The 11193-nt window shown below is 39.1% G+C and overlaps 1 protein-coding gene across 1 annotated transcript; it reads left to right on the top strand.

The window, feature by feature from the left end:
• Positions 6307–6864, top strand: LOC109843687 (mitochondrial import receptor subunit TOM7-1). The gene has a single exon (XM_020412639.1). The coding sequence runs from the start codon at positions 6414–6416 to the stop codon at positions 6633–6635; it is 222 nt and encodes a 73-aa protein (XP_020268228.1). The 5' UTR covers positions 6307–6413; the 3' UTR covers positions 6636–6864.

Raw genomic sequence — 11193 nt, 5'->3', positions numbered from 1 at the left:
AATTTTTACATGTAATATTCTTAAGGATAACCCGATCATGCAACTGAATACAATGGTAAACCCAGCTTCACAAAGGAAGCTGGGGGTGGATAATTTATGTAACAGGAAGTCTCCAGAAGAATGTTAAATGTAATATTCTTAGGGATAACCTGATCATTATGAATAAAGTGATAAACACTAAACTCTTACTGTGATTTCCGAACACTCTTTTGCTGAGACGAGATTCGATCACTTCATTAGATCAATCTTCCCTCACAAAACTCCCATTGGTATTCGACGACTAATAGTCTTCCACTATAAAATCCCTCACTGATCAAATTTATTGACAGTGGGTCCACTAAAATTCTTCCTGGTTTAATCCATTCAAACTTCCATTATGTTTGTGCACTCAACACTTTCATGGTTAGAGTCCAGATATAATGCTTGGAATCTTAATCTGTCCATCCTTGACAAATTGTCAAACCCCTTCGTGTTAAGTCCTTATCACTTAACACCAGGAACCCTATTTGAGTGATTTGTACAAGTCAACACCCCCACTATAATTTGTACTCCCACTCCCATTTGGTCAAACCTTCCTACAGTTAGGGTCAAAACCAAAATCTCCTCTCGATTCCTCCAATGAACGAGAGATCCACAAATCGAGCGATCAAACCTTCATACAGTTAGGATCATCTCAAACATCCCACTCGGTCAAACCTTCCTACAGTTAGGGCCAAAACCAAAATCCCCTCTTGATTCCTCTAATGAACGAGAGGTCCACTTTCAAATCGAGTGATCAAACCTTCCTACAGTTAGGGTCATCTCAAACTCCCGCTTGGTCAAACCTTCCTACAGTTAGGACCAAAACTACAATTCACTCTCGATAAACGAGAAATTTATCTTTAGTTCGGTAATCAAACCTTCCGACAGTTAGGGTTATCCGAATCTTGTTGATTCTCGGAGTGGAGATCATACTCTTAGTTTCATCTTTTTGGATTCTGGGGGTGGAGATCCCACTTCGAGTTTTCTTTCCAACTAAAAATAGAATATAAAAATTCTTCCTCTTTAGTGCCGGGAGATAGAATATAAAATTCTTCCTCTCCCATTTCGGGTTCGTCTTTACCCCAAGAGAAGACACCATTTTTTTTAACTCACAAAATCCGTGCCTCACAGGTATGAGGAATTTTATCCCGAATCCTGAGCAGGGATAAGTCAAAGCCTAACACGCGTTGCTGGTTTAGTCTTTCACCAATTGAAGAAGACACCATATTCCAGTCTGGGGAATTTTATCCTGAAGCCTAAGAAGGGATAAGTCAGCGCCTAACACGCGTTGCCGGTTAGTCTTTGACCGTAAAAAAGATAAAAGTCCGCATATTCAACATTGTGGCAGGTTGTTATTAATAACACCATAATCCGTGCCTCACACGCATGGGGAATTTTATCCCGAATCCTAATTAGGGATAGGTCAACGCCTAACACGCGTTGCCGGTTAGTCTTTGACCGTAAAAAAGATAAAAGACCACATATTCAACATTATGCCAGGTTGTTATTAATAACACCATAATCCGTGCCTCACACGCATGGGGAATTTTATCCCGAATCCTAAGAAGGGATAAGCCAACGCCTAACACGCGTTGCCGGTTTAGTCTTTACCGATTGAAGAAGACACCAGAATCCGAGTCTGGGGACTTTTATCCTGAATCCTAAGTAAGGATAAGTCAGCGCCTAACACGCATTACCGGGTAGTCTATTCCCGTGAGAAAGACGAAGTCTACGTATTCAATATCGTAGCACTAAAAGGGTTAACTCTTTTAGCTTAACGTCACATGTGGAACGGACTTAAACAATCCGCATGCTAGCCCAACTCAAACGGTAGTCGGTAAAGGCTCATTAAACCCGTTGATGGCTGAGAATTTTCCAAAAATTCTATAAATACGAGTCATTGACGCACCAACTCCGTTAGTCGGTCTCGTGACTCGAGTATCCAACAACATCAAGGTAAGATCCATATCTGCAAACGAATCAGCTTTAACAGTTAGTCCTGCAGCCCCAACTGTTGGGACCGTTATGCTCCAATATCCTAAGAACTTAAACTGTGTATACTCCAGCAGATGTACGAGTATAAACTGTGTTAACGACGATCGATCCGAAACCCTAAGTCAACACCGGTCAACGCGTAACCCTAGGTCAACACCAATCAACGCGTTACGATCCGAAACCCTAGGTCAACGTAGGTCAACGCCGGTCAACGCGTAACCCTAGGTCAATGCCGATCAACGCGTAACCCTAGGTCAACGCCAATTAACGCATTGCGATCCAAAACCCTAGGTCAACGCCGGTCAATACGTTGTGACAAAAAGTCAATGTACGGCGATCTAAAATCCTGAGTCAGCACGATGCGACAGAGATAGTCAGTTCTAAGTCAACTCAATGACACGAGCCAAACTCAACTCATTAGTTTTAGACTCGAAACTCCGACGATGGCCAGACGATAAACGCAGCGCCGGAAGGACTTCAGCTATTCGTCAAAGCATCGAATAGACTAAAAATCGAAGGAGCCAAGAGTCGAAGCTAACTACAGGTCCTTTACACCGATCGAAGGCTGGACCAATCACATCCAAAGTATTCCAGCCTCTTCTATAAAAGAAACGAGTCTGGAACGCTTTGGAGGGGGTATCTGTAGGCATCGAAAATTGCCTATAGGTCTCCGTGAGCAGATCAATGCTAAGAGGAGGTGAGGAACATCACTATCCAAGTCACAGAAGCTCGATTAACATCGATGAACGCTTGAAGTGAATCGACGAACTACGTGAAGCAACGGAGTTTCAGAATAACGAGGATACGAATTGATCGGGAGCCCCGCGTCGTTTACAAAAGGGCGAAATACCCTTCGTGTCTCATTTATTCCACAGATGATCTAATCATTAGAGCTTATATAACTCCTCATCGGCTTTCCAACGCACTTTGAATTGCTCAAATCCGAGTTCGGATGAATAAGTTACGGCGGAAACAGACGAATATATAAAACGGAACGTCTCAGCCTGAGTTGAGACACCCCGAGGTGTCTCGGCACAAACGAGACACCCAAGGGTGTCTCGGCCCAAGTTGAGATACCCAAGGGTGTCTCCAGCCCTAAAAAAGTCAGATTTCAGTTTTTGTGTAGTTTTAACCGCCCGGATCTCCTGGAAGCCTATAAATACAGGCCCTAGAGCTTCATTTTTTTGGATCTGGAATTCTCGTGCCTCGGCGAAGCCCTGCCGGATTGAAGACTTAAAGTGCACAGATTTCAGAGAGGAGGAGGAGTTAGATCTCCAACCCGGTTCGTTCCTTAGGATTATCCCGTTGCGGTAATCTTAAGAAGAGTGATTATCTCACTTCGCCGAGATAAGAGCTATGGTTTCTCGATCCCTTCACGGAAAGACGAAACTCTGTCCAAATATTAATCGTTTGGTGGTCCACGGACTAATGCGTCCCCGTCACAGGCCAAGATCCCACACAAGCAGCGGGCGATAAACACTCATTGTGTTTGTTTGAAGAGAATTGTAATTTTTTTTTTGTTTTCATTGTGTAAAAGTCTTATAAAAAGACTGATTTTTGTATTCGTTGTAAACGTTTGAAGTTTGTAATGAATCCCGCAATGAAAACATCAACTTTCACCGCAAACAATATATATATATATATATATATATAGACACACACACACACACACACACACACACATACACATATATACATACATATATATGTATATGTATATAGAGAAGAACTTATGTCAAATTAAGTGGACGTCCACTAAGTTTCTTTTTCTCTATGTATATATAATATATATATACAAAAACTTATGTCAACTTAAGGGTCATCCACTAAGTTTCTGATCAACATAAAAATTACTAAAAATGAAAAGGTGGTAGATTTCAGCAGACTTGCGATACCAAGGCTGAGACTGCGAATCGATCTCAAATCAATTCCAATCTAGTTCATTCATCCCAAGATGATCATAAACCATAATAAAACTTATTTATTATCATTTAAAATTATTACTATTTATTTTTAAATTTTTGGGTTTTACAAGGGCCTAGGCGTTTTCCTTTTATTTTTATTTTTAATTACAACTAGTGGTAGTAAATGCCAATATTATAGAAAGCTTAAGCACAACTAGGCAAATTTCTTAAGTGATGGTGGAGGATGTTTTCTTGAAGGTTGGGAGATGTAGAGAGGGTGTTCATAGTTGGTATTTAGATTAGATTGGAGGACGTGGATGCTGCAATGAAGGAAATCATAATCAATGCCTAAGGGGTACCATCCCTATAGGCAGACCACACTCCCTAAGCGCTCTAAAAATCTAAGTGGGTAGTATTGGAATTGCTTAGGCGCTAGGCGCAAGGTATGCGGCCAAGGTACCTCCTAGGCCTGGGCTTACGCCTAGACGAGGTAAGCGGAGGCTTTTTAAGACATTGTCGTTGATGATGAAATTAGGTACCTAAAGTCTAATTAGCACATCAATCTCCTTGCTCGTTGATGGAGAGATCAATTGGGAAGAACGACTAAGGGTTTTCGAATCAAACAAGATCAATGATGATCACACTCATTGATCATGCTACTTGATTGCGGAAGAGGTTTAGGGTTTCAGATCAAACGAGATAAACGACGATCATATTCATTGAATGCAAAATATATATAGGGTTTAGGATTAAACAAAATCAACATGGTCATGGTCGTTGATGGCAGAAGAGGTTAAGGGTTTTCAAATCAAACAAGATCAATAATGATCGTGCTCATTGATGACAAAAGAGGTTTAGAGTTTTCGGATCAAACGAGATCAACAATGATCACACTCGTTGAAGGAGACGGCGAGAGAGAAAAATAAGACGGTTAAATAAGTCCAGATTAAGCCCAATGGTTAACAAAGACCATGATGTATGATGCCTAATAAGACAGTTAAAATTCTCAGCCAACCGTAACGCTTCATAGCAATTAGAACAGTTTGGAACCACACCGTGTGAACTGTTGCTGTAGGCCATGTACGCGGTATTTGTGATAAATGATAGAGAAGAAAGAAAAATACATGGTAGAAAATAGGAGAGGCATGTCGTAGAATAGGGAGAATACACGAAGGAGAAGAAAAGAAAGAAAGGTGAGGGTAGGAGGAGAAGAAGAATGGGAAGGGTGGTGAAAGAGGAGAAGCGCCAGACGGAGAAGAAGGATGAGAGACAAAGACAAGAAAATATAACAGTTGAGAAGGAAGAGAAAATGAGAGAGGCGGGAGAAAGATAAGAAAGGAGGAAGGAAAGATAACAAAAGATTTTAGGGGGTTTTTAGTATCATTGAAAAGGTCACTTGGGCTTCTATGCTTGGGGAAGCAGATGGAGTTTTTTTATATTTCTTGACGGTGTAAATACATTATATGTTAAAAATTGTTATATGTTTGATGTGTTTATTCTCCAAAGTTCTTCAATCAAGTTTTTTCACCAACTTTGATTTGTCATAATTTAGACTCGCTCGCTATTCTACTCGCTAATGTCTTTCACAAGATTTTGTAATAGCTCGGGAGGATTTTCAAGCGGATTTTTTTTCTGAAAAAAATTCAAAAATGGAGTTTGAAGACATCTTAACATATTATACTAATAGTGGAATTGTCAAAAGGAACGAATGGTAATTAGTATTTTTGATTTTTTCCGAACGTAAAGTTTTTTCTATCCCCCCAACAAATTTGAGATATTTTTGTACCCCCAAGCGTGACCATGTTTTGGTTGTTTTTTTCTAGGTACAAGATCATGTTTAGTTTTTCTAGGGCATTTTTGGTATATTAAACTTTTCTAATATTTTGTATATAGAAGAACAAAATGATCTCCCCTTTAAAATATTGGTAGGATGTCAACTTTCCTGAAAAAAGTATCAACTTATCTATTTTTCTTCTTAAACTATGCTTATCGGTCCAATGTAACAAGTTTTTGAGTCCACATTCAAATATTTAGTAGATTGATAATGTGATAATATTTTTTATATTTCTTCATTTGTTTTTATCAGTCTCTTCCCTTTATCTCGCAACTAAGAATTTTCCAACTACTTTTTCCCCAAAGACCTTTTACTTTTTTTATCTTTTTTGTCTAAACTTGGGAAAATCATTTTTTTAATTGCAAAAGGTATAAGAAAGGCTAAACAATACTGTCTGTGACGTTATCAACCTGTCAAATGTTTGCCTACGGGCTGTAGCCCATATGCCAAGCCCCCCTCAAGCCTTTTTCTAATTTTTTTTTTGTCTTTTTCACGTGAGAGAAATAAGTTCTCGTTTGTCTTACTGGGCTAGGCCTTGGGTCGTACAAACTAATTACCCACTTAGTTCCCCAAATGAACCCTCGCCAAAACGACCCCCCGTACTTCTAGGGTTTTCCGCACACTTCTCGACCTCAAAATCCTCCAACCAGACGGAATCAATGGCGTCCAGGGTTTCTTCAAAGGGGAAGGGCAAAACCGGCAAGGGCTCAAGAGACTCCGACGGCGGCGGTGGATACGGAAAGTGCGTGAAGGAGTGGACCACGTGGGCGATGAAGAAGGCGAAGGTGGTGACCCACTACGGCTTCATCCCTCTAATCATCGTCATCGGTATGAACTCCGAGCCCAAGCCCACGCTCTCTCAGCTCCTGAGCCCGGTCTGATTCTGTCGTCCTCGGATTTCTAGGGTTTCATCTTTCTCTTTGATGTTTTGGTACTCGGTATAAGAATTTGGGGCCTGTGATCGTCAGATCATAATGGTTTTTTTTTTCATTTCTTGCGATGGCTTAAGTAGTTAGCTTGGTGTTATAACTTGTCATGTTTGATCCTCTCTTATGCATTTCTCATAAAGTTGGCATCTGAGTATATTGGATTCTTAATGTTTGTCTTTTACTTACAGAAGAAGGGATTTAGTCCCTCTCTGTTTTGTGTTGGTTATTTGAGATCATTTCTCAAATCACAAATTCCTATTTATGCCTAAAATGATTATTACTGATTACAAATGCGGCTACCATGTTTAACATCTAGAATGCTTATGATTCATGATTCAGGTGTTTACAACACGAGTATGATAATCACTTCAGTAGTTATCTTGATGGGTTTATATGGTGTTATAGCTTGTCAATTGTGGTCCTTTTTATGCGTTCTTCAAATAGTTGGCATCTTGCTATATGTGATTCTTAATTATTGTTGATGTCATGTACTTAATAGAAATTGGGTCTGGATCCTTTATGTTTCTTGTTTCGAAGTGTACAAATCATTTCTCAAATCACAACTGTCCAGTTGTATCTAGAATCATCATGATTCCTTCCAAGTATAACTGATTAACCACAATCAGAATTCCGAAACTTTTTAACTGTCTAATGTCTATAAATTATAAATAACAGTAGAAGTGGACTCTTCATTATCTATTTGTCAATTAGGATCTGAATAGGGCTCCAAGCTGAAGCCCACCTTCTGTTGGCTCCTCAGCCCTTGTTTCAAGCCCTCAGATTCCCAAGGGTTGATCTTTCTCCCTGTCATTTGGGTACTTTGTAATTAGTATAAGATTTTGGTATATCTGATGTCCGTATCATTAGAGGCTTTTGATTGCTTCTGATCTTTAGAGCATATGATTCTAGTTGTGGTTTCTGTAGTTATCTTGGCAGCTTTATTGGTTTTATAACTTGTCAAGTTTGCTTCTTTTTATGCCTTATTCAGCAAATATGAGTCTTGCTAAATGGGATTGCTGTACTACTGGTGGGAAAGAGATTTGGATCCTCGCTGATTCTTATTTGCGTTGGAATGGTTCACAAAATCACAGCTGTTCATTTATATGTAGGATTGATTATGGTCCGTTCCAAACTTCCAATTATGATCCATTCCAAATATGCTACCACCATACCTCATGTGTATTGCATCCATTCTCACTGTTACACATCTACTTATTGGTGCTTGAAGAAGTAGATTTTATTATCCGTCCTCATCTAAAAGGATCCAAAGTGCTCTTTCACTAGTTTTGATAGATTTATTGTTTTAGTTGATGTGTGCTTAAAAAATTATAGGATTCACATTCTATGTGTGTTATTTAGCATGATGGTTCGAGTTTTTATCCATCTCATAAGTAAATTCGTAGAAGATAATGGAGATAACTAGTGAATATGTTTGAAATGGTTAGAGTACTTAATGGCCTGGTTGTCATGGGACAAGCAGCTACTGGATCTGATTTCCTCAACTTTTTACATGATCTTCTGCTAAATATTACTTTGTGATTGGAGAAAATTCATGAACTATTATATTTTCATACTCAAGATGGGAAATTTAATCTAGGAGTATTAGTCCTTTGTTTGAAAAGGGCGCAATACTTCCTGAACTATAACAATTACTCTGTTGAGGGCTATGATACCTTGACACGACAATTTTGGCGTCGTACCCGTGTCAGGTGCGGTTTGGGTACGTTTTCGCACCCAAACAAAGGGGACATGGGAGCAGCTCATTTCCCACGTGTCAGGGAAAGCTCGGAGATCGAAGACGAGGTCGGGGAAGCTTCAACGAGGTCGGGAAGTGTCGACGAGGGTCGGGAGATGGTCTTGCCGGTGAGGGTTTTGACGAAGATCTGCATGTTGGCGGCGGTTTTAAGGGGATCCGGCGGTGGAGGGGAGATTATGGTTTTGAGGGGAGGATTTGAGGGGAGGCGAGTTTTCTAGGGTTAGGGTTTGGGGTGAGGAATGAGGAAGAGCATTTATAGGGAGTGGGAATAGGATGAGGGTGGATCTGAGGCGTTCGTTCTAGGGTTTGACGATCTAGGTCGTTGATTTGTTTTGGGAACGTTTATTCAAGGTATCATTCGACCTGTTTAATTGGGCTCAACTAGCTTTTTAGTTTACTCACAAAAGCCCACCTCCATCTAGATTGGTGTTTTGTCACGTAGACCCTTGAACCTTGTTTATCTCACATAATCTTGGTGTGGGTGACACAATATTTTTTGAGTTAAGTGTCCATTAACTTGATGATATGAAGTCAATTTGTAGGGTTTTTTTTAAAGAAATGAGCTTATTTCTCAATTTGAAATTAAACATAGTAAAATTGCTATAGTTAATATAATTGTTAATATATATATATATATATATATATATATAAATAAAATACAAATCAAACATACGCAACAATCCTACACCCAAGAAACATATCCGTTCCATGAGGAATTTCATCAAACAGTGAGCATGCAAACTTATATTGTGATTATGCGAGCGAAATACAAGTTCGGCGAGCTTAATCAGTTCCAAAGGCTACTCGACGAAATGGGTAAAAATGGATGTTTCCACTAATTTGCATACTCTATAGATATTATTTACTAAAAGTTCCTCAAACCCTACTGTTTACAAATTTTCCGTGTCCCGTACCCGTACCTATGCAACCTTGGTTGAGGGTCTTCATTCTGTGGCCAGGCCTTTCGTTTGATTTGAATATCCTTTGTGGTTCAGACAATAACAGCGACATGCATTTCTTTTATTATTCAACACATGATTATCCTATCATGAGCGAGATTGTTCATAAATCATGACTTTCTTGCTTTAGGAGATATATTGCTTCAGTGTACATTGCTTGCAGCTGAAGTGATAAGAATCCCAGATTCTTATGTAAATTATATATCTTAGTAAAGAAGGATAAACTCGAAAAAGATTAAAGTCAATTGAAATGGATGAATACACATGAACTATAATCAAGATGGTTGGAGGTTGTTTTGATATTTCATCTGGGTGAAAGAAGATGCTGAGATATCTGAATCTACAATGATTTTTGTGAATGCACGGCCTTGTTGAGCGGGAAGAAGTGCTTTAGGTTTAGGTGAACTTTCTTGGTTTTTAGAAAACAAACGAACAGGCCCTTAGTTTCTTCATTAGATGGTGCCATAATAATATTTTGATATTTGTTACAATGAGTTTAGTCTAGAAACTTAGATGTCCATGACTTTCTAAATTTTATTAATCAATACTTAAAACCACACTCAGGAGGTGGGCCATTTCCCTTTTATGTATAAACTTTTGTACTGAAAACAAAGCTAAATTCAGTGTAGCCGCTCTGGTATGAAAAATTCATGTTTTATGTCCCCATCGTTATGACAAATGTGTGCATTCCAGTGAGGGGTGTTCTATGATTCCGTTTCTACCAAATATGTCATCACATCAAGATTTTGTCAGCACATTGCACTGGGCATAACTGTATATATTACCAAGATGTATACCGAGTTTATTTGCCTCTTTGATTACAGAGTTGCACGTTAGATATTGTTAGTGTCCTGTCAACATTGAATTTGCATTATATAACGTATGCATTTTGTCGAGAATGTAGTAGATAATAGGACTGAGATTGTTGGAGATGGTGTGGTATGCATTACCAAAAGCTTACCTCAGAATTACATTAAAGGATTTAGCGCAATTTTTATTTTCATCCCAGAATACATTGCAATTAGTGCGGAGATGTGAAAATGAGGGGCCTTCCAAATGCATTTCAAGAAATGACATCTGATGTCAGATTTGATGATGAGGGTTTATTGATGCTAACGAAAGGAAATATCATCAGAACATACTGATATTTCGGAGGCTTCCTCTACAATAACACCATGGAATACTGTAACTAAATGGAAGATTACGTGCTGAGTATTGATGTTTAATTGAGTGCCAGGGTCGACCTATTTGAATATTTAGTGACAGTCTGGAGAAATACTGGCTGTGTGCTGAAGTTCCCAAAGAGCCTAAGAAGCATGTTTGTTATCCACAAATATGTTCTTTTTTTTTTGAGTGAAAAGAGAAGCATGTTGTTATGTAGAGATATGTACACCTGAAGGAACACCAACATGCAACACATTCAAGATGTTATGTGTATGTCCTGTCCCAACGAGATGAGCTGCTTACGGTTATTTTTGTGTGTACTTCATGGAATTCTCAGCGGTGGACACTGTGTCTGAGATTATTTGGCTTTCTGCAATTGTAATTGAAATACTATTGTGGCATTTGGTTTATTTCATGATACCAGGTCCTTTCGGGCTTTTGCCGGAGGTTGGTTAGTTGGATTGTAGGTACGGTCTTAAATCCCCCTGACAACTTTAAAAGGTTCAAACTGTTGAGTTATGCTTAAATCTGTTGAGGCTCGGTTGCGATTGGAGGTCTTTTTGCAAACTGTAGTTCCGACTGTATTTATTTGATCTCACAATCCTTGTATATCGGTTGGTTGCAAATTTCA

This window comes from Asparagus officinalis, chromosome 5 (assembly GCF_001876935.1).
Source record: "Asparagus officinalis chromosome 5, Aspof.V1, whole genome shotgun sequence".
Classification (NCBI taxonomy): Eukaryota; Viridiplantae; Streptophyta; class Magnoliopsida; order Asparagales; family Asparagaceae; genus Asparagus; species Asparagus officinalis.
The sequence above is the reverse complement of the archived record's forward strand: the minus strand, read 5'-3'. Positions and strand labels throughout refer to the sequence as shown.

Coding starts and splice junctions, on each gene's coding strand:
- LOC109843687 (XM_020412639.1), top strand. CDS start 6,414: ATGGCGTCCAGGGTTTCTTCAAAGGGGAAGGGCAAAACCGGCAAGGGC.